This window comes from Pogonomyrmex barbatus, unplaced genomic scaffold (genome assembly GCF_055798465.1).
Source record: "Pogonomyrmex barbatus isolate J1 unplaced genomic scaffold, ASM5579846v1 scaffold5, whole genome shotgun sequence".
In the NCBI taxonomy this organism is placed as follows: Eukaryota; Metazoa; Arthropoda; class Insecta; order Hymenoptera; family Formicidae; genus Pogonomyrmex; species Pogonomyrmex barbatus.
This window is the reverse complement of record NW_028297149.1, coordinates 1,125,299-1,151,039: the sequence shown is the minus strand read 5'-3', so window position 1 is coordinate 1,151,039 and position 25,741 is coordinate 1,125,299. Positions and strand designations below refer to the sequence as shown.

The window sequence follows — 25,741 nt, the reverse complement described above, 5'->3', positions numbered from 1 at the left end:
TTTTCACCTCTTGAGTAAATCGCCCAATTCTTTAATGATACTTTTGATAAGCTTTTTTTTAATCTTAATGTAAGTTTTAGGATCTTTGAGCATTTCGTTAATTTAAAAGTATATGTATCTTTATCTAATGTAACTGTGAAGTTTCCTTTGTCTGCTCTGGTGAATATAATGTTAGAGTTTTATTTTATAAATGACCTGATACTCTCACATAACCTCGATAAGTGGTTATAAATGTCGTTTTTTTTTGCTTTTTCTTTTTCAAAGGAATAAAATTTTGCAATCTCTATTTTAATAATTATTTTAATATATAAGGTAAAAATTAATAATTAAATTTAAAATTTGATGATAAATTTATCACATTTAATCGAAAAATTATTTACATATCGAAATAAAATTTCCGCATTAAAAATGTAGTAAACCTTACTTAAAACTTACATAGCTCGGATGACTTTAACCTTGACATATATTGTCAAGGTCATCATCCTGAGCAACAATCAAAAGATTTTAGCTGTTGCTCGATGTTTATTAAAAAGTTATGAACAAAAGAAGTTTAAAAAATATGATAATTTATATAAATGCAGATATTCTTTCAACAACAATAACTGACAAATTATAAATATACAAATAATATACAAATATACAAAGTAAACCGATGTCACAGAGTACAAATAAATAAGGTTTGTTACAAGCTATAAGCCGTTTCATTTTATATTAAACATATACATTTGAATTCCACTTTGCGTAGAAAGGTATAAACCCATGTAAAAATTTGTTTCGTGTTAAAAAATGTATGCGTGGAGACTGTGTTCCGCCCCATCCTCCTGCGGGGGGTGGGGAAGGCTCCACTACCATAAGATTTAACCCAACCCGTATCACAATGATAGTTAAAAATCATTGTGAAAAATTGTAAACCCATGTGGAACCTCGCTTCGTTGAAAAGTGTACGCGTGGAGACAGTGTTCCGCCTCCCTACGGGCGATAGTTAAAAGTCACAATAATGACGTGATATATAATAATGTTTATCTATCATTGTGGATTGGGTTAGGAGGGCTGTCTTCACGCATACATTTTTTAACACGAAGCGAGGTTCCATATGAGTTTACAATTTTCTACGTAAAGTTTAAATCAAATCTATATGTTTAATATAAGATAAAATAGTTTATAGCTTGTTTTATTAATAAAACATTTTAAAAAACAATGAACGCCAAGAAAAGTCAATCTTCTTCGTCTAAACTTTTAATTAAATCTGCAAATATACATATACTAAGATAATATCATATATCTTTTATTATGCCATTGCTATAATGCTAATGAAAGTTTAAATTAGTAAGTTAAATACACATTTATATTCTCAAGTTTATTTGTTAATAATTTTTGAATAAGCGAGCAACGGCTAAAACCTTCAGATTATTACTCAGGATGATGCTCTTGATAATATATGTGGAGGTCATTGAAATCCGTGAGGTCGCCCAACTTATGCAGTTTTACTATTTTATAATTCTAACTATGCATTTTTAACTTTAAATCTCAGAAACTATGAGAGACCGGCACCTAGTTGTTAAAGCAAAGTTACTCAGGGTCATAACCTTGATAACGCATATCAAATCATTCGAACTGTGTAAGATTTAATAAATAAGAATTATCTTATATTAACCGAATTTTTTAATTATATTATTATTCGTATGCATATCTCAATAATAATTACATTATCTTGTAATACATGAAATTATGTTGAACAAAGAAGAAAAGCATAAAGGATATATATTTCATAAAAATATAGAAAGTTCAATACTTATCCAAATTATTTCTCTAACAGGAAAATAATTCTAAGCTCGAATTATCTTAATCAATGGTAAGAAATTTTATAAATAAGATATTGAGTACTCAGAAGAAATTTAAAATGAAATTATAAGTGATCAGAGAATATTTCACATGTTAGATGATCAGACGTATTCTTATGAAAACTATAATGTAAAAGAAGAAAGCAAATATTATTAGTTCGAACAAATTTGAATATGATGAGCTTATGTCAAAAGAGATAACGTTCGGTTTATTTTTTCTGTTGAATTAATCTCATATTAAAATTTAATAACATTAAATATTATTTTATTTCATTAAACGTTTTAAATATATATAAAATATATATATATTTATAAATACACATATATATATATATATAAATATATATAAATATAATGTATAAATATATATATATATATATGTATAAATATATATATATGTAATGTATAAATATATATATATATATATATAAATATAAATTAATGTATAAATATAATGTGTATATATATATATATATATATATATATATATATATATATATGTATATATATATAATATTAAAAAGGACAAATTATAATTAAAAAAGTTAATATTTTTAAGGGTATTATCCGTGTCATTATACATTGTTGAATGCCAACGTTTCGTGAACATTCATGAGGGCGAGGAGCAGTCTGATATTGTACTGCTTCTCCGGTGAAGTTTCCTTATATGCGCTATATGAGGGAAGGAGGAAAAAAGGGGAAGGAGGTAAAGATTGGCTAAAATTATGATAAAGAGAGGGAGTGGGAATGGGTGGAGGGAGTCACTTTCGATCAATCGGGATCAATGGTTTTCCATATGTCACTTATATTGTAACCATTACCTCTATTTAGGTTGTCGTGATGTTTTTGAATCTCTATAGCCTCTCTGTATTTCCTTGGGAAATATGAGATAGTCGTAGCTATTGCGGTTGTTTTGTCAAATAGTATTTGATGTCCTGTTTCAATGTTATGTTCTGATAATGTTGATTGTTTTATTCTGACATCGCGTTGATATTCTTTCATACATACGTTGACCATTCTCCCGGTTTCCCCAATATACTTTGCCGCACGAACAAAATATTTTGTAAACTCTAAACTCAAAACTAAATTTTATGCAAAATTTTAGTTTTTAACATTATTTTAGCTGATTTCTTCTTAGCTAGCTATTCTTTTCCTGCTTGATCTCTCTTTCTCTCTCTCTTTCTCTCTCTCTCTCTCTCTCTCTCTCTCTCTCTCTCTGTGCGCGTGTTTTTTTATTTTTGTTTAACAATTGTTACAAAATTTATAATTTATGGCATATTTTATACAGATTGAATTCATTTATTCTGTCTCTGAATGACAGTTTCAGTCTCTCGAAAGATACCGCAAGTAATTTGTAAGCATTTATGACCTTATATCATCCTCATATTATCCGAGATGCTGGAATAGACTTTATTTTTTTATATAAAGCCCTCTTCCCCTAAACTCTTATTTAATACACTTTTCTTTTTTTTCCTTTTTCTCTCTTTTTCTTCTTACTAACCCTTTGTTATATTATTTTTGTTTTAGTTATTACTTTCTGTAATGCAGATGGCATGTTATAAGTTCATGATGATTAGTGGGCAAGGACAAAATCGATGATCTGATTTTTTAAATCATGAGTGTTTGGTTTTTAAATGATATTTCAGAATTTCGAAAATTAACGAAGAATCATGATCAATACAAAGATATCAAATAAGAGCGTTAAAAATGAATAATTTTAAAGTTACAAGAAATATAAAATACCTTTACGTATCATCTTGTACATATCATTCTTATGTCTTTTCTATCTTCTATTAATTTCCATCAAAAATTTTAAACTTCTTTATAGATTTGAGACGCAAAGTTGCAAATATGAAAATATTAAAACCTAGATTTAAAAAAAAAAGAGTCAAAATCATCAAAGAACACATTCTTTACCTATAAAAATTTGTGTCTCATAAATTCAAAGTGCTGGGTTTCGAGAAAGATATAAATTAAAACTTAAATAATATATTTAAAAATATAAATGTAGAATATTTTACCACAAGCATTATTGAATTTCAAATGCACTTTGTTTTAGCAGTAGATGTACACGCACATGATAAAGAATACGTACGCATTTATCAAAATTCTGATAAAAATTCTCTTACACAAAAAAATTCGGTATTTTATTTTATTAATATATTGAATCCATTTCTGATATTAGAATTTTTCTATCACAAATCTATTTCTGCAGATATAATAAAAAAAGGTCATTGATTTAGAAAAAATAAGTTATGTTTACTTTATAGCAAAACTATTTTATTACTTAAATTATTTTTTTATTTTTTTACTTAAAATATATTATTTGAAATATATTTTAAGATGAAAAATGATAATCTTCCATCGCACAGATTTTCTAAAACGTATAAACTTAAAATTCGATAATATCTGTGACAAAATATTCGAAACATTCATTTTCGTTTTGAAATACACTATTTAAGTTTCACTTTATTCTTTTTTTTAGTATATTAGATATATTTGATTTCATTAAGTATAAATTTTCAAAAATGGTAAAAAATGCGTTTTTTAACATTTCAATCCCATATTCTCTGAAACATGATGTACTAAAACATTTTCATTTGCTAATTCGGTTTCAGCATATCAAAATTTAAAAGATACACAAATTTTTTGCGTGAGGAGATGACAAATCTTTTGCGTGAAGAGTTATAGATCAATGTTATTTCTTTTTAATTTTATTTTACCCACTTTACATTTTTCATATATACATTCATATTTCTTACTTTGTGCAATTATTCTTTTTACATATCTTCCATTCTCTATTATTTTTTCTTCTTTTATGTATTGTTATTCTTATATTACTCCGAATATTTGTATATTCCGTATTATTCTTACTTTGTTATTATCTTATTATCGAACCCTACGTTGTCTCTGTTAATCGTCTTCGAACCATCTTCGATTTTTTTCTGTTACTTTTTACATTCACACGCTTCTCTTTCTACTAGTTTCAATCTGTCTCATCCTCCTTCCCATTCTCACGCTTCTCCTGTCTTCTTTGTCCTATCTCGTGCCTCTCTCTCTTTGCGTTTTTTCTCCTCTCGCATGCTATCTAAAGCTATATTTCTATCCTGCTTTTTTGTATTGCATCAATCCATCTCTTTCGTCCCATCCTCTTTTATATCATACTTAGATCGACAGAGACAGAATAAATTGTTAAAAGAGGGGATGAACGAGAACAGATTGGTGGAGACTCAGTCAGTCGCGCAAGAGTGCAAGAAACGAGAGGTAGAGACCATATCATGGTAGGGGCAAGTATTGTTACAGTATTTAACGAGCGGCTGTGGCAATCAGTATCGTTTCCCGCTACCAAGACTCGTGGCACTCGGTAATTCTATCAATTTAAATCAATCCAAACATAGCATGGTCGACCAGAAACCATTTTGTTTTCTTGATGCTACTCAATCAATGCAGTTACCATTGTTATTTGGAGCTTGCTTTTGTAAATAAAGAATTAAATTTTATCAAAATATGCACTTATTTTAAAAATATTAAGTATTAAAACACAAAAAAGATTTGTGATAAATAATTGAATAAAAAGTTGAAAAATGAAAGAATAAAATTATAAAATATAATAATGCTACGGCATTAAAAATATGATAATTGAAAATATTACAATACTCTGTTGCGTTAGCACATATGCCTTTACATACATGATAAATATTTTATATATGTCCAATTGGTATAAGAAATCTAACAATCTTTTAAATAGAATGCATGCAAAATTGAAATACAAACACACATACACGCGCGCGCACGCACGCACATAAAGTTCTTTTTCAAAAGTATTTAAATTTTCCATGAAAAATGATAATGTAATGTAAATTTAACATTAAGAAACAAAATGAATAAAACGATTGCAAAACGATTGCAAATAAATCTTGTATATAAGGTGCAGAATACGTAAAACTAAAAACCACTTCTGTAACTTGTTCGATAATGCGACAATCCTTTCGTGAACAATTTAAAGATAGGGATTAACCTACAGGCACTAAATGTACAAAGTTTACCGATGCGGTTACAAATGATCCGAAGAATCCAATCACCTCCAGTAAACTATTAACGACGATGAATAAATACCTTCAAACTTAAAGAAAGTTGAAAGGGTTGGAAGAAACTTGAAATGGTTTTGCAAATTTGCTCATTTCATTATCAGTTTGTTAATTATCTTCTTCTATTCTTTGACCCGTTTTGATCATGAAGATTTTGCTCTCTTGAAATTGTTTACTTTTTATTATAATCAAAGAAACAATTAAGAAGTTACAAGCAATTAAATGTCGTTCCATTTTTGTTACGTAAAATACTTTTCAAACAATTTTAGTTTGCCATTTCATTATGAAAGCATTGTTTTCTTTTTTTATTAATTTTTTTATCGTTTTTATTAATCATATTGCTTTTTCTATTAGTTACTTACAAAATTACCTTTTTAAAAAGATAAAAAGTAACGCCAAATTTATGCTCCTTTTCTTATTTATGTAAAAGAAAATATAAAAAATTTATGTAAAAGAAAATACAAAAAATTTATACAAAAATTTTTATCTACAAAAGTCTTTTTAATAGTAATTTTATACAAAAAATGTGATATCAAGAACTGGCGCCAACATATATAATGCAAGAAACTATAGAATTTATTTTATTAGAATATTATCCAGTATGAACGCACATAAATTTTAATATTTATTAATAAACTTTTTTTAATATTATATGTTTACGTGTAATGTTTAAAAAAATTATACAAATAAAAATTATATAAAAAGTGTTATTTATAAATATTTTTAAAAGTAATATTTACATTATTAATGTAAAAAAATAAATAGTAAGGGTGCAATATAATACAGTAAGTGTGTACGTACGTGTTTTAATGTGACCCGGGCACGCCAAGTTTTTGTATGTCGTTTTTTTTTTGTACATCAGACTTTCTTTTATATTTTATTTTTATATAAACACAAGTACAATAATTCAATAAAATTTTATTGGCAACTACAAATTGACATTAATTTTCGATTGATAACATCTTTTTTCACGTTTGCAAAGTTTCTTTTTTTATTTTGTAGGATTAAAAGTTTGCGCCATTTTTTGATATCATGTTTTTTGTAGAAATAATAAAACGAAACTTTTTAAATAAAAATGAACTATAAAATAAAATGTATTTCACTGTAAAATTTTTTTACTTTATTAAATTAGAAGTTGATGTCAGTTCTTCATATCATATCTTTTGTACCAATATAAAATTTATTACTAAAAAAATTTTTATAGATAGAATTTTAAAATTCTTTCTTTTACATAAATAAGAAAATGGGCGCGTGATAGATTTGTTATTTTTTATCTTTTTTAAAAAATAATTTTGATAGGATATCACTCATTTTTTCTAGTAACTAATAATATCAATTATTTCAATTATAGCATATTTGAGACATATTTATACTTTATATATACTAGAAAGAATATACAATCAGTAATTATTTTTTAATATACACATTTTTTATTCCTGTAGGTCATTTTCTTTTGTTAATTTGCGCATCATCAATGTCTATCTATCCATTAGACATTTCATCTTTACATATATTTGTATAATGACCATCTTCAATAGATGATTCATGATAAAAAATTCATTACTTTAAAATTGGCCCCCTACTGATATTGTAGTGATTGATACTGCACGCAAATCAAATTGATTATTTTTATTAATTTACCGTTTTGTTCTGAAAATATTTGTAAATAAATGATAAGTTTCTCATGTCAATGTTAATTCATTTTTAAATATTGTATCTTTCTCTATACAATTTTTACATAGGTGATGAGAGTGATACCACCCCGAAAAAGTAATATTTAATTATATATTACAGCATTATTATTATATGTGATACACGTTATGTCTTCTCTTTAATAAATACAACTTTACACGAAAGGCATCTGTCAAAGATATATCAAAAAAATAAACGCTGAACTGTCATACAAAGACGTTTACTAGCGCCTCTTGCGACAGAAAAAAGAAAGTCATGATCGATGATCAGGACGTTTCTTAAACTTTACCAATTTGAATTTTGTGTCGTGATATTTCAGTTTGTAGAACAGAAAAAAAAAATAACACTTTTCTTATATAATTTGATACTTGATTAAACGTAGTTAGAACTTAATTGATGCAGTCGTTGTTAAGATATGTAGTTGCTGATAAAATGTAGACCGAGTTCATCCCGGGGTCTCGTATAAAGATAGTCACGGGCGTCTCGCCGTTGTTCTATGCGAACTTCGTTGCGCGTGAACTTGACTCGAGACACCATTCGTGTCTCTTGATTCTTTTTCTTTACACTTTTATTTTAAGTCTTTAAGATTAAAATAATAAGTATTATTGAAGACGTTAGGAATATTTATAATTGTTATTTGTAAGAGAAATAAATTTAATTAATTAAAATTAAAATAATTGTAAATACGGATGGCTTTAGTAATTTAAAATAATCTATCATATTTTTAAAAAATTATATATAATTTATAATTTTCTATATTATTCATAATATAAATGAAAATTAAAAATAAAATAGGCAAAGTTTAATGGATTAAAAATCAATTGGATTAGAAAAGCTTATGAACATAAACTGAATGCCAATACTAAAATATAGATTGTTCAATGAAAAAACGTAAAAAGCAAATATTTTGGTCAAACTCAAGCTATCTTCAAACAAAAATTATTTTATTTTTTGACAAACAACTGCTGTGATAAATACACTGATATTATAATTGACACTAATTTATAATTGTAATATAATTATGATGGATTTACTTAGAGTCATTTATTTAGCTAACTTATAGTCTAAAGTGTTTATATATTTATATATTTATAATGAACAGACATATTTTTATATTTTTGAACACAGCTGTTTTATACAATTGTCTCTTTTACAAAAGATCAGTCAGTAAGATATTAACTCAAGAAGAAATTATCAAGGTTATAAAATAATTTTTGTCTATATTGAAGATGACCGAAGTTTGTTTGTTTACATTTTTTATTTTATTGGATAACATTTTAGCACCGATATCTAGCTTGTACGCTCATAAGTCTCTTCATTTTTTCAATAAATTGGAAAAATCTTTAACATAAATTTTATTTTTTAATATATTTTTAATATATTATTTAATATATTATTTTTTAATATATTTTATTTTTTTAATAGATTTTCTATAAAAAATTCAGCATAAATAAATGGGTGTATAATAATGCATTTCTTATATTAAAATAATGGATTTCGAAACAACAGACGCTACGATTCGATCAATAAATTCTTTATATGAACATTCTGAAATAATAAATTGAAAATAGATAGAGATAGCAATTTTGCGTGTACAAGCTACATCAATCACCAGTCTTCTTCGGATATGCTTGCTGATAAATTCAAATTATTACTCCTCATATTAAGAAAATAAGGTGTACTCCAAAATTTCTAGTCTAACTTTTTTATGAATTATAATTCTGTTTTAAAATATTGTTAATTTAATATATTTCTTAATCGAATTTAACTTCCAAAAAACGTGACATATTTTATTACTTTATAAAATTTAATTATAATTTAAATTTATATACAGAGTATCCCTGTATAAGCTATCCTCTTTTATTACATAAACTAAAAGAAATGGCTCTAAAACAAATATAATATCAAATTCAATGGTTTCAACTAAACTTTCATAAATATATAGTAATTATAAAAATTACTTATAAAAGTATTAACTTATAAAAATAATCTATATTGTAAATAACAGAGAACATGCACTTTTTCAAAGCAACATGAATATTTCGATATAATAAAAGTTGTAGAATTCTTCATAACAAATACAATATAACAAAATTATTTCACAAATTATACAAATTTTATTAGTCTGAAGTTTCACAGACAACTACTTTTTTTTCATTTTTACAATATGATTAATTTCTATTCTACTATTCTAATTCTCGTATTACGAATTGACTATGATAGTGACGATATATTTTACATCAATTATTAAATCTATTTTCTTTGATTTACGAAAAAGAAGTAGCCACTTATATGGACTTAGCTGTATAGGATAGTAGCTACTATCCTATATAAATTTTAATTTATAACTATGTATAAAACTTAATTTATACAGGGTGTCGTCATATGTAGGTGGAATGGACTAAACTGAATCTTGTATTATTTTGCGATTTTCGCAATAGTTAACGAATAATTAATTTATGAAAATAGTCAAATTCCAAGCGCACGGTGAGAGAGGACCGTCCAGTAAGATACTCGTTCGCCATCGCTAGGTACGTGTGGAGTTGTTGATTACAAGCTGCAGTGACTACGCTTTCTTCTACGTTACATATATCTCTCACTGGGCGGTCCTATTTCACCACACGCTTGCAATTTGACTATTTTCATAAATTAATAAGTCGTTAATTATTCGTTAATTTTTGCGAAAATCGCAAAATAGTACAGGACTTTTCGACTTAATTTAGTCGGCTCCTGCATATGACGACTTGGCCATTTTTTGGGACATCCTGTATAAACAATTTTGGTGCAATTAATAATACAGTACTGATATAAAATTTGATTTACTTTTTATAATAAAATCTCATAAAAAGAAATTATTTGCGTCATAAGAAATTGCTAAAATTATATTTAAAAGTAAAGGTTTTTAAGAAGAAATAAAAATTTGTAAAATTACTTTTGTCTCGGATTAAACTTATTTTCAAGTCCCTTTTCACCATTTCATCATTTCATTCTCTAACAATTAATAATCAAGCGACACGGATGTCTCGACGCCAAGTTCACGCACAACGAAGTTCGCGGCTTTTTTTACGCGAGATCCCGGGATGAACTCGGTCTACATTTTATCAGCAACTACATATCTCAACAATGACTGCATCGATTAAATTTTAATTATGCTTAATCGAATATCAAATTAAATAAGAAAAGTATTATTTTTTTTTTCATGTTCTACAAACTAAGACAAACTATCGTGACATAAAGTTTAAATTGGTAAAGTTCAAAAAAAAAAAAATTTTAAGAAACGTCCTTGTCGTCGATCGTGACTTTTTTTTTCTGTCACAAGAGGAATGCCTCTATATAAGCTTTTGCAACGCATTTTTTTGATATATCTTTGACAGATATCTTTCATGTGAAGTTGTATGTACTAATAAAAAAGAAAATATAATGTATGTCACATATAAGCAAGTAATACTGTAATATATAATACACTCTAATGTATTTGTTATTATTATATAACATATTATATTATATATATATATATATATATATACATATTATATAACATAATATAATATAATATATATTATATAATGTAATTTTGATTTAACATTTATTACATTTTTATTAATTAACTTTTAACATTAATTTAACATATTTTTCAATATATTTAAAATTATATTTAAATTAAATAATTTAATATTTTAAATAATAATTATTATATTTAATATTTTATTGTCTGCCTCTTTCGCTTCTTCTCCTTCTTCTTTATCCTCTCCCACGTATATGAGCATGCGAAAAAAATAAATCATTTAGTTCGTTGTATTATCGAATCTACAAGATTTTATCGATTTTACAAGATTTTATCTATACTTATGCCGGCTATCACTGTTTTATATTATATCTGTCGCAGTTTCTTTGCGAAATTAGTCTTTTTACAATAATGCTAGCTTTTATGCAAAACGGCGCCTTTTTACGAAAACAATAATCTTTCCTCAATTAAACTGACGTATTTGAGACTTTTTGCAAAAAGGCTAATTAATATCAGTCTCATTGCTCAATAATACATATTCTGCAAAAAGGTTAACGAACATGTAGCCTTTATAAGGATATAGTTATAAATAAGTTGTAAATAAGGATAAAGTTTCATCTTACGCAAATGCAGTTTTGCAATGTCTTTTGCATTTAAATGTTAATAACAAACAAATTTTTGAATGTGATAAATTAAATTTAGATTATATTAATGAATCGATATGAAAACGGAATATCTGATTTGAATACATTTACAGGTACAAGGTTTAGGAGATAATTTTTCCAGCTGTGTAAAACAAGATGCATCTGAATTTTTCATAGCTATCTGTGAAAAATATGATTATATAAAAAAATCTAGATAATCTCAAATACGTTTCACTATACGGTGCAAAACTTGTGATAATACAATTTTATTGACTAATGATAATATTCTTATTTCAATTCCCATTACTAATTTAAAAACAGTTACACTCTTAATAATTTATTAAATATTACCTTTTTGAGATGGTATCATTCTCATAACTTATATAAAAATTGTACAAGGAAAATACAATATTTAAAAGTGAATTAACATTGACCTGAGAAATACTTATCATTCCTTTATGATTATTTTCAAAAAACAAAATAGAACAAAATTAATAAAAATAGATCAATTTAATTTGCGTGCAGTACCAACAACTATAATATCAGTAGGGGTAATTTATAAGGTAATGAATGCCATTTTTCATGAATCATCTATTAAAGATGGTCATTATACAAGTATATGTAGAGATAAAATATCTAATGGATGGATAGACATTGATGATGCACAAATTAAAATAAGAAAAAATGATCTAAAGAAGCAAAAAAAATGTATATATTTTTTTTACAAAAGATTATTAAAAAATAATTACTGATTGTATGTTCTTTCTAGTATATATAAAGTATAAAAATGTTTCAAATCCCTAATAAAAAAATCCGTGTAGATGCGAGAAGTGTATGTTCGTATGTATCGAAGGCATTGTTGCCTCTTTTCCGCGATTGGTCGGTCGATGTTGGCAGTTGAGATCACCTCAGTTTCGCGGCGATGATAATCGATGACAGCTCGTGTCATGTCGCGGAAGAGCGTATAATCTTAAAAAAGGTTGAAAATATTTTTAATTATTTTTAAAAAGGAAAGAATTGTTTGGAAGAAGATCGCGCTTTTCCGCGATGCCGATTGGTTTTCTTGTTGCGCTAATTTCATGAATTTTATGAGTGGCTGTCATTAAAGAAATTTGACAGCTTCGTATATTGAAAAATTTTATTTAAGAGGTTAATTGACAATGAAATAGAGAAAAGAGAATAGAAGAGAGAAGAAAGAAGACACTTCTTCATAATTGTTACAGATAAATTTTACTGTTTTTATTACAATCTCTATTAATAATAATAATAATATAATTATAATAACATAATAATTATATTATTATTATATATTTAAATATATATAATCAGCAGAAGCCTTAAGTTTATTAAAGTAATATACAAGATTTACATAAAACCAAACCATATATATATATATATATATATATATATATATAATATTCTTATTAATTAATTAGTTAATTTAACTTTATTGATAATTATACATTATTATATATTAATATCATTATTAAAACTTTTTAATAATATATTTTATTAAAATAATTTTTATTCAGACAATTCATTTGGATGGTGTCCAGGCAAGAATACTGCTATTGAAAATTTGGGCGAATATGAGCCAACATAAAAAACACCTGAGAATCTAATATTATACCAGTAAAATTAAATAAAATATTAAGTATTTCAGCATATTAGTAAGTTTTGTCTATATTGCTTATATCTTTGTCTATATCTAGCTATATAAAATATTTTTAAATAATCTTTTTTCCGCTCCTCTCTATCTCTCTTAAGAAAGAAAGAGAGGAGCGGAAAAAAGATTATTTATATATATATATATATATATATATATATATATATAGTGTTATATTATTTTTATATATTTTTTATATATTTTATATATTTATATATTATATTTTATTTACTTTATTTTATTTTATTTTTTTTTACCTTGTATCTCATAATTCTTTTAACAGTTTTTTTAACAGTTTTTCAAGAAGGAAAGTTTTATTATTGACATCATTTTACATTAGATGCTTGTTAAGCATTATTATTAAATTGATCAATTTAATATCGATATTATTGCTCTTTTTTCTTTATCTTAGAATTTTTCAAAACCGAAAATTTATTCTGCATGCAATTTGATGAATTTGAATAATAATATATAAAATTATTAAAGAAATATTAGCACAAGTATTCAGTTATAACCGAATAAGGATTGTTTTTATATACGACTTTTTTATTGAAAATAAATCATCAATGTATTTCATATAATTTGTCTTGAATTTTTAAATGTTGATGATTGTAAGGATTAATAATAAGAAATATAATAAGAAAATATTGATCGACATGTGAAAACATAATCAATTAAAAACAAGCTTCGATTAGAGCTGGTTATTCATACTAATATGTTTTGTTTGATTTTAAAGTTTCTGAATAGTCATCGTGGCCATATTGGAATTATGACGTCATAAACGAGAAATAACACGATAAAGTTTATTGTTGTAGCTTTGCTACAAAATAAAGAGATATTTGACTAAAATAATACCTGATATAGCTTTAAGACACTTGTGAAAATGGCTGTTATCCTTTCCCTTCCTGATAGTCAATAAATAACTGCAAAAGGCACGTGAAGTGAAGCCTGTTTAGGCAGAAAACACACGATTTGACAGCTATTGAAAGAAGTGAAAAAAATGCTTTTACATATAATGTTCGAAGATAATTTTAGCTAACGCCCATTTTTACGAATCTAATAAGTAGGAAACAAGTCACATCTAGACAATTAAGAACATAATAACAAAAATAGCCACAATAAAAAATTAGTAAAATTCAGTAAATCTTTACAAAAACTTACACAGCTCGAATGACTTTGACCTTGACATATGTTGGTCAAGGTCATGACTCTGAGTAACTTTGCCTTAACAACTAGGTGGCAGTCTCTCAGAATTTCTGAGATATTTAAAGTTAAAAATATATAATTAGAATTATAAAATTAAGAAATGTAGAATATTGAATGTTAGTTTCTTTATTAGACAGACCCATATGATACTTCGCTTCGTGTATACGTGGAAACAGTATGTTCTGCCCCTCCCCTTCCAATGAGGAAGTTATCAAAAAATGATCTGATCCAATCCGTATCACAATGATAAAAATGATTAAAAATGATTAAAAATTGCGAAAAATTGTAAACTCATGTGGGATCTCGCTTCGTGTTAAAAAGTGTACGCGTAGAAACAGTATGTTCCGCCCGTCCTATGGAGATACCTAGTATTCCTATTTTAACATATAAATTCTCTGCTTTAAAATCTTCTACTTTATATAAGAAAATAATTTTTGTTTTTAAAGCAAAGAATTTGTGTTTTTGTCCAAAGTACGTACACACGCAACATAGATTTCTCGCTTTGTTTTGATTACATTTGGTCGATGACATTCTCACAATTAATACTCATTTTCACTTTGTGTACTGTTACCATGTTGCTTCACGAATTTATTTTTTTGTTAATAACTTTTTAACGAACAGTAACTGCCATCTAAAACCTTCTCAAGGTCACTCTGGATAGTGACTCTGACAACATATGTCAAGGTCGAGGTCATTAAAGAAGGCTCCATTTTTCTAGATATTTACCAAATTTATTAACATTTATGTAAGTATATCTCAAGAATTGTAAGAATGCAATATAAGTGTGTATGTACAGTAAGTGTACAGTAAGTGTGTATGTACGCGTTCTAATGCGACCCGGGCGCGCCAAGTTTTTGTACGTTTTTTTTTCTTATACATCAGATTTTTTTATATTTTATTTTTTATATAAACACAAGTACAATAATTCAATAAAATTTTATTGGCAACTACAAATTGACATTAATTTTGGATTGATAACGTCTTTTTTCACTCTTGCAAAGTTTCTTTTTTACTTTATAGAATTAAAAGTTTGCGCCATTTTTTGATATCATTTTTATAATGTAATGACTTTTTAAATAAAAATGAACTACAAAATAAAATGTATTTCACTATAAAGTTTTTTTATTTTATTAAATTAGAAGTTGGCGTTCTTGATATCACATCTTTTGTACTAATATAAAATTTATTACTAAAGAGATTTTTGTAGATAGAAATTTTTGCATAAAATTATTTCTTTTACATAAATAAGAAAAGGGGCGCGTGATACACACATCTTTGCAGTTTCATGATATGAACTATAAATAGTTAACATATAATTAACATTAACAACTATGAAGATTCCCTCTTGCTCTCTGTCTCATAACTCAATCACAAATCGCTCTTCGTATTACGATCAGGTAATGAACGTATGTTACACAACGTTTCGAAGTTAATTATTCTATGAAGTCGTCTCCATTTATGAGACGACTCTTAACCAAATACAAGAAAAGAAACTCAGAGAACATTATAACGTCTTAAAGATATCTAAAAGACGTCTTAAATATTATAAGACGTCTTACTAAATTATAAAAAAAAAAAACGTCTTTAACATGTCTTTAAGACTCTTATGACCTGGTTTATAACGTCTTTGGGATGTCTTAAAGACATTTTATTTTTCAATGAATGACATCTTTTAAATGTCTTCAGATGTATTATTTAAAATTTTTTAGACATTTTACAATGGCATAAAAGTTAATTATACGGAAAGTATTCACAAGAGGAAGAATACAAGACAGAATTTTGAATTACTTAATAAATCGGTACATCATTGATATAATAGTTACACAATTTTGATAACGATCTATCTATTATAATTAGAAATAATTTTATCATTAGAAATATTATGTAGATATTAAATCATTGATATACTGATTTATCAAATAATTCCCTTCTGTCTCGTATTCTTGCTCTTGTCATTTCAATAGTTTCATCTTAATTGCGTTGTTGTATATTATAACAATACAAAATATTGGAGTACTAGATAAACTAACTGCTAATATTTTTAAAGGTTGCATTATATCGAAATTGGTCATGTATTCCAATCAATAAATATGTAGTCGCTTCTCTATAAATGTTACAATCGGTAATGTAAATAACTGTGTTTGGAATTGTTATTTGGAACTTTTAGAGATTATATTAATGGCAGATTGAAGTTATGGAATATATGTCTTAGGAAAGATATCTTTAAGACTATATCAAAAATACGTCTTTTTGATATAGTCTTAAAAACGTCTTTAAAAGAAAAATTTTTAAGACATCTTTAAGACATGTTCTATTTAAAGATCTATTTATGATATCTTTTGGATCATTTAAAGATCTATTTATGATATCTTTGGTAGTCTTAAAGACGTTTCTTATAAGACGTCTTTAGATGTCTTTTATACATGCGTGCTGTCTGGAAAGCATTACGAAAAGATTTGTTTTCGCTGTACATGAGAAAAGTAAAACAGATATCATTTCTTAAGTTTTTTAAAGCGAGAATTCTAATGATGTTAGTTAAAAATTACGTAACATGATAGAAATATGTAAAATGTAAAAATTGAATTTAAACGTGAGAAAATGCATGGCGTCGCTATTATTCGCAAAATAGTTTATTACATCTGATATTTTTTCTATTAAATATTTTTAAGATGTTTTATATTTTTAAATAATATATCATGTCAAAATAATATATCAACACACTGTATCATCCATCACATCGTATATCATCAACTTGCGAATGACTATGATATTACTTGTTTTGCTGCGTTTAAATTCAATTTTATGTGTGTGTATACACACACACACACACACACACACACACACACACACACACACACACACACACACACACACACACACACACACACACACACACACACACACACACAATATTCCCGTCATATGATATAACTTTAACTAATATTAACGGATTTCTCACCTCAAAACACTATAAGAAATGATATTTACTTTTCTCGAGTATAGCAAAAACAGGTTTTCGTAACAGCATTCTTTATCTTATTTAAGAAATAGCAAAATTGTGTATCAAAATATATCAAAACTGTTCATTGCTGTCATTATTGAAATATCTTATCATTGAAGATTTTAAATAAAATAAATTTCTTGTATAAAAATGTGATTTAATTATACATGCAGCAAGTATTTCAGTACTTGTAACAAAAAGTATAAAATATTTATATTTTTGTTAATTTCGAATATAAAATATATACATTTGAGTTATTGATATTGTACAGTGTCAAACAATATTTAATCAATTATAATAAAATTGTACTTTTAGTACAAAGAAACATAAATTTTATTTTAAATATTTAAACATTTTAAAGGTTCTTAAAACATAACTTATAAAAAATACCTAAACATAAATAAAGAACTTTTATTAGAGAGACTTTTGATGAAACATTCCAAAATATACTATGTGTGAGAAGAATAATATAATGTTCATAATATAATGTTCTTGCGTAAATCAAGACGAATTGAGACTGAATTTCGAAATTTCACGTTATGAGAAGGGTTTGGAGGAGAGTGATTTAAAGTTAATTGGAGAGCAGCAGTGTGACGGTGAGGGGTGTGGAGGAAATTGCGAGTCGACGAATCAAAGGATTGGCGTATTCCAACGATATTCCAAGTTAAGTCGTTCGGTTATATGCCGAGTTTACACTGCGTCTCTGCAGTTTCTCTCGAATCATTCGAAGGAATTGCTTAATTTTAAGAAAGTTTCCGGTAGATTTACCAAATTGGACCTTTGAAGTGCAATTGGATCTTTTGCGATCAGCGGAATTGAAAAACGTATGATTTATAAAATAATTACATAATTTATCGTAAGAAATATAAAAAAATTTAAATGTTAAATGTTAACATTTTAATTATTTATTCTTAAAATATTGCCATTTTAAATTGACGTTCTAGAGATAATCAAATAATCAACATACATAACATTTGTAATTATTGTTTTTTAAGTTATTATACACACACGCGCGCACGTATGCATATCCGTGTGCGTGTGTGTGTGTGTGTGTGTGTGTGTGTGTGTGTGTGTGTGTGTGTGTATTTACTCATGAAAAAACGGACTGCAAGTTTCCAATATTTTTAAATAGCAATAATTCAGAAAAAGGTTATTGTATCAAAATAAATCGAAGATCAAATTAAAGTTTGATCTCTTCTTTTGATAATCAAAAAAATAAGTTGGGTTACATAAAATATTTTAAAAGTTATTATAAGCAAATGTTGAACATAGATCTCAAAAATGGGAAAATCTTTTTCTCTTTTAAATTCGTTCATATGTTGCTTAAACATTGATTGATTCATACAAAAATATATAACTCATTTATTACTTAACAAATTCATTAGTTAAACATTTTTCTACGACTTTTTAGTAAAGTTATACTATTTTTTTAAAAATATTACAAAATTGATAACTTGACGAAAATAATGAACACATAAAGTAATAAGACAGATCAATTACTTGGGGTTAATTAAAATAAGATACTTTGTATACATTAATTAAAAAAATATTTGGTAATAACAATATTACTTTTTGTGGGCAAATAAAGTCATTTATTCTGAATAGAAAAGTTTTTTTATCATTTTAAATGTTAAGTGGTTTTCGCAATAATTAATGAGTAATTAATTAAAAAAAGTCTGGAAATAAACAGACCTTTGCGTGAAATAACAATCCAGCATTGACGATTGTTAAACATAAAATGTCTCGAGATATGACAGAAATAATGCAGAATCTATTTATAGTACAGTCATTTAATAATTTTTAATATATATATATATATATATATATATATATATATATATATATATATATTACAACATTATATATAATATTCATTTATATATTAATATATTTATATATTATATATTTATATATTAATAGTTTTAATATATATATTATAACATTATATATAATATTTACATATTATATAAATGTTTTATATATCTATATATATATATATAAAACATAAATATATATAAAACACACACACACACACACACACACACACACACACACACACACACATACACGCACGCGCGCGCATGCACGCACGCGCGCACAAAACACATACATATATAACTTTATTGATTATTTCAAAGTTCGCAAAATGACAGAAAACTTTTATTCAATTTAATCTGCTCCGTCTACCAACTAATAATATGGTTATAATAAAACATATATATATATATATATATATAAAAGGGTATACATTTAAATATATATATACACACATATATACGCTTACCATATATTTGCCTTACTGTGAATTACATAATTTTTGTAAAATAAGTATATATCTTTAAACCAATTAATTTATTTCATTACATTGTGCATAAAAGTTAGTAATAGTTATCCAAAAATAAATTATTTATGAGATATTTTATATTATGTGAAAATATATATATTGAATAAAGCATAAAATATCCGATTAATTATAGATTTTTTTATATTATATATATTTTAGATTATATTTTAGATTTTAGATTATAGATTTGTAATTTATCTTAATATTTTTGCATATAGGATAATCAAAGAGGAATTAAATAATGCAAAAAATTATATGATTACATTTAAAAAAATTAAAGTGAAAACTTTATTAAGAAAAGCTTTATTAGAACATTAAAGAAAAAGCTCGCAAAATCGAAACACACGTCAATTTATAAATCTTTCTAAATGAAAATACTAAAAAAAAAAAAGAATTTGAATTACTTCAATAGAAATAGAAATTACTTCAGTAGAAATAGAAATAATTAAAGTGATCAAATTATTCATCCTATATGTGTACAGTGATTAGTAAAAACCATATTATCTTCCAATTGGTAGACGGAGCACATTAAATTGGATAAAAGTTTTCTGTCATTTTGCGAACTTTGAAATAATCAATAAAGTTATATATGTATGTGTTTTGTGTGTGCGCGCGCGCGCGCGCGCGCGCGCGCGCGCGCGCGCGCGTGTGTGTGTGTGTGTGTGTGTGTGTGCGTGCGTGCGTGCGTGTGTGTGTGATGTGTCAAAATCTTTTAACAATTTCACATATTTTAAGAATATAGTTACGCCCAGAGAAAAGTTTCTTAGATTCAACAAAAATTTGTTTGAATTAAAGAAATTTATGCATTGCTATACAGTCAAAGAAAATCTTTTTTGATTTGAAGAAATTTCTTGATTGTTCCTTTTTATTGAGATTAAAGAAATAGTTTGTGCAACGAAAATCTTTTTTTAAAAAATAAAATATATTTTTTATATGTAACAAAAAATTTCTTTACATCATATTAAAAAAAAATTTTTTTGTTTATGATTATATATGAACAGACTAAAATATGCATACTTATAACGACAAAATTATGGTTGCGTTTCGATATTGACTGCTAGTATTGAAAATCTATAATATACGTGATCTATAAGTGAAAAAAATGAGAGAAAGTAATGAAATATCTTTTATCTCGTATCATCGCATGTTTCCTAAACCGGTCATCCATCTTATTTGAATCCTGCTCGATGCTCGCTTCACTTCTGTTATTGGGATGGAATCTGCTACTGAAATGATGAAATAAGTGAATACAGCATTTTAGCTTAAAATATGATAGAGATTTAATTAATGAATGTTACTATATTGTATAAATATAGTCTCAATTTTAAAATCTCGATTGCATATGTAATTCTTATAGATAATTTAATTACATATATAGAGCCGTGAATCTATTATGTTTAATAATAATCATTATTTTTATGAAAATTGTTTATAAATTGTTGTATATATTTTATTTACTTGTTTATAAATGTGTTAATAATTGTATTAAATATGGGAAATATTTTTTCTTATTTAGTTGTAGTTATATTATAATTAATTAATAATTAATTAATAAACATAGTAATTAATAATGTTATTTCATTATTTATTCATTAAAAATGACTTAAAAATTATAATTAAATGACGATATATCTATGACAATAACATTTTGTGACAAATGTTACGTTTATTTTACGTTATTATTTATATCTGATATGATATAATTATATATAATTAGATATAAACTTTTTTTTCGTGTAATTAAAAAATTTCATCACACACTTTTTTATCAAACTTTGCGATTAAATTGAAAATTAATAAAATAATCAATATCGCGTTGCATGTTCTTTGTTTACGATTAGTGTCGTTGAAAATACTCACTGAAAAAATTTTCATAAATCACGTAAAAATCACAGTATATGGAATTATGTTCTCTCAAAATATTTAATAAAATATTTTGAGAAAGCACAACAAGAATAGTTTAGAAATCGCTTGATCAGACGCGAGAGAACATTAACCGCTTCTCGCGATCCTTTTCAAGTTACAAATCATCTGCGTGATTAACCAAAAATATGACTGCACAGAAATACGTATATACTTTTGCGCAGTCGTGAGCCTTTAGCGTATATAATTAAAAAAATCTTTTATTTCATTAAAGAAATAATTTTCTTGGTTTAAAATAACCACAACTAAATTATTTTTTACATTTCTGTCAATATTTTTCTCGAATTAAACAATTATTTATTTTATTTAAACAAATAATTTGAACAAATAATTTATTTATCTTAAAAAAGGCTAATAACGTCATTTCTTGAAATCAAATAAATTTTCAACTTAAATTTTTAACTTAATTATTACGCGAACTTGATTAATTTTAAATTAATCAAGTTAAAGAAATTTTTTCAATTTAAATATAATTTTTCTCTGGGTGTAATTAAAATAATAAGAAATCTTATCAAAATAGAAACTTACTTTACTTTATATAAAGAAATAAATCGAAAATACGAATTAAACTTTTTAATAGAAAGATTTGTTTTCCAGAAAAACAACTTTAAATATTGTATTTGTTAGATACGGTGTGCACTTTACACATATTTATGATTATAACAATATTAATCAAGGAATACTTTCAAGGGATAGGAAAAAAATTTTTTCTTTAGTTTTTTCTATAAAAGTTATAAAATTTGTAAAATATGTGATATTGTTGTATGTGTAAAAAGTTTTAATTATCTATTGTATGAACAATGAAAAAAATTTATAATATAAATATATATTATAAATATAATATAAAAATAAATAATTACCATATAAATTATTGCAACATTCATATAATTGAAGAGGAAATATGAAACTCAAATTCTGTATTCTATATCAATATAAATAATTATCCAACAGTAGAATTTCACAAATCGTTTAGCAACACGTATGAGTAAACGTTAAAAGTCGAAAAGAGGTTGATGCCTATGTACATACTCGAGTAAATGTGAGCGGCTGTGCAAAATGGCAACGGTTCCCGCTGGGTTCAACATGAACGCTTGGAATTCGCTGGTGTTCGACATGCGTCGAGACAAGGCGGAGTTAGCAGGGGGTTCACAGCTGCGCAGTCTATGGGGGGTTAGTGTTCTCTCCCACCCGTCAACTGTTGCAGCCCCTGTTAAAGCACCAGAAGCATTTCGTTATCACTGATTCTTTTTTCTCGTTCTTTCTTCTCTAATCTGAATCCTCTGTGACCGGTCTTCGTAAATGTGCAATAAACTCGTCTTTCCCATAAAGGATTTAATTCATAATACATAATTTATATCAACAATAAAATAAATATGTTATATCATGTATATTGCGTACTTGCACAATGTAGATGCATTAAATTCAAATACAATATTAAATTATAATTATTTTAAATCATATATAACAGCGAGTATCTTTATGTTTATTAACATTAAATTAAGAATAAAGAAGGAAATAATAATTAATCCTTAATTAATTTTGATAATTGTCTATGTTTGTATGCAAATATTCGTGTATAATCAGGAATGCCGTCGTTGGATAACATATTAAATTAGTAGAATTTGTTGACTTATATATTTGTTGACTTATATTGTTGTAAACTTTTGTCATCGTAAGTGTGATATAAATAACTAATATTAAAGCAACTAATTAAACTCACAATTCTCCTTTTCGCGAACTTGAATATTATGCTGCATCATGTATTATGCTGCATCGTTATGTCATATTCATTTTCAATATGCACATTCTTTGTCGATACTAATTTGATAATTCAAGCTCATCACATTCTGTAATCGGTCGTCAATAATCAATAATTGCGTCAAATAACGAATGTAAAAAACGAGAAAGCAATCGTCTTACTATTTCATGGCTAATTTAAATTATTCTATGTGCCCATGATTTTCGTCATGTACGTTTTCACATGGAACCCGCAAATGAAATTGAGCTGGAAAACATTCTGTAATACCACAAAAACAATATAATTAAATTACATGTATAGCATTTTTTTAATTTTTAAAATATAATTTCAAAGAGCTTCTTGAACACTTGAAAATTCAAATCTAATCAAAATTTAGGATAATTCTAATAATGATATTATAATATGATTTATTAATTTTATACTCCATATAAAATTTGTGTTTTCATTATAGTTATTACATGCACTTCCATTGAGGTGGTCTTCTGCTCGCGTTTCCAGTCATCTTCACCAAGCCATAGAGACGATAAACAAAAAAGGGGTTTTGGCGCGATGCACTCGTATACAAATGCACGGGGGGGGGGGGCGTCCGTTACTTCCGCTCTTGCTATTCAATTGCGATCTCGATTTTCAAAGGAATAATGAACCATAAACCCGATACTCCGAGCACGAGAGACGTCGTTACAAAGGTGAACCAGGGACTGGTGCCGGAAGTCTCGCGTGCCATTTGCCTTGTATGATATACTTGTACACGTCTTCGAGAATCATGAAGATGAATAGGAAACTCCTTGAGTGGCGCGTGCCTGTTGCCACCAGTGCGGATCAGGAGACAACATAAGATCTGAGAGAAAAACAATCAGCTAGTTTCAGACTTTCATTATAGCAAGCTATTATTTTTTGCATAAATCGATATAAATGTAAATGTATAAAATCAGCATATATGTATCTATAATTCGGACTGTATTATAATTTATTTTTATATTTAAGACTTACCTTAAGTACAAATTTGAAATATTTCTCAATCACAAAACCGTGTTAACATCTTAAGATATTACTTAAAATAATCTTGAAATAAGAATGGACCATGAGTATTGGCTTAAAGTAATTTGTTTAAGTAACAACATGCTCTTTATAAAATAATATTCCTAAAATAACAAGTATTTTTAGACCAACTTAAATGATTTCATCTCAATTGGAATTACTATATTCAGCAATCACGAAATATATTTATATTTAACATTTTGAGATTACGCACATGCGTGTGCGCATGTACGCACGCACGCACGCACATAATTTAATTTTTAATTCTTAAGTTATAATATTATATTTTTTTTTGTATTCTAATCTCATTTTATAAATTTCTAGAATTTTATTGTTTTATTTTCCATAAAGTTTACTGCTAATAAAAGGAATTAACTGTACCGTTATAAAAAAATAAACAATATTTTTATAACATCTTTTATTATTCATTCTAATAAAACGCAAGAATTTAAAATGAACTCGTAATCCTTTGTTTCATGGTGGACGAGAGGATAAAGGGCAAGTAGTCAGAACTCGATTGAAAACAAGTTGAATCGAGGATACTTCAATCTTGGAAGGTGTTTGATGATCGATTTGGGTGATCGTAGGCACCCTCAATAACGCAGCTTGATTGCTGAGGAGTGTGTTACTGGCGGATTTGATGTGCTTATCAATAGATCACCAATGTAATAGGTTACATGTTCACACTCAGCATATAATGGATATCTGATGAGGAAGCAATAGTTGTGATATTTGTGTGTTACTAATATTCATTTCAGCTTTAATTATTAAATATGTTATTGTGTAATTTTGAAAATACAAAATTATTTCACAAATAAAATTGATCTCATAAAATAACAAAATATTGTTTTACTTTTTGACAATCAAATAGTATAATATTAAGGGATTACTTTTATGAAAAGCAAATATTATATTTATTATGAATTATAAAAATGTGAAAATTAATAAATATTAAATAGTTTTAATAAAATAAAAATAATGTTTTAAAATATTATATTAAATTCATGTAAACGAAATTGCAAAATTTTAAGAAG

At 26.1% G+C, this 25,741-nt stretch overlaps 1 protein-coding gene and 1 long non-coding RNA gene across 3 annotated transcripts in view; one reads left to right on the top strand and one right to left on the bottom strand.

Annotated features, from left to right (window-relative positions):
- The window catches only part of LOC105423794 (uncharacterized), a 103,341-nt gene that overhangs the window by 48,554 nt on the left and 29,046 nt on the right, over positions 1-25,741 (bottom strand). Inside the window, exons 1-4 of one of the 2 annotated variants that reach the window (XM_089081410.1) lie at positions 24,128-24,270; positions 23,831-23,927; positions 23,631-23,757; positions 22,940-23,117 (exon numbers count right to left, since the gene is read on the bottom strand). The exons of the other annotated variant lie outside the window; for it this stretch is intronic. Coding sequence (XP_088937536.1) covers positions 22,940-23,117; positions 23,631-23,670 — 218 coding nt within the window. The 5' untranslated portion in view covers positions 23,671-23,757; positions 23,831-23,927; positions 24,128-24,270. Of the gene's footprint in view, positions 1-22,939; positions 23,118-23,630; positions 23,758-23,830; positions 23,928-24,127; positions 24,271-25,741 lie in introns of those variants that run through there. 2 annotated transcript variants of the gene reach the window in all.
- LOC148935240 (uncharacterized) lies at positions 5,102-24,619 on the top strand. The gene is made up of 2 exons (XR_016140326.1): positions 5,102-5,205; positions 24,121-24,619. It is a non-coding gene; the product is annotated as an uncharacterized LOC148935240 (long non-coding RNA).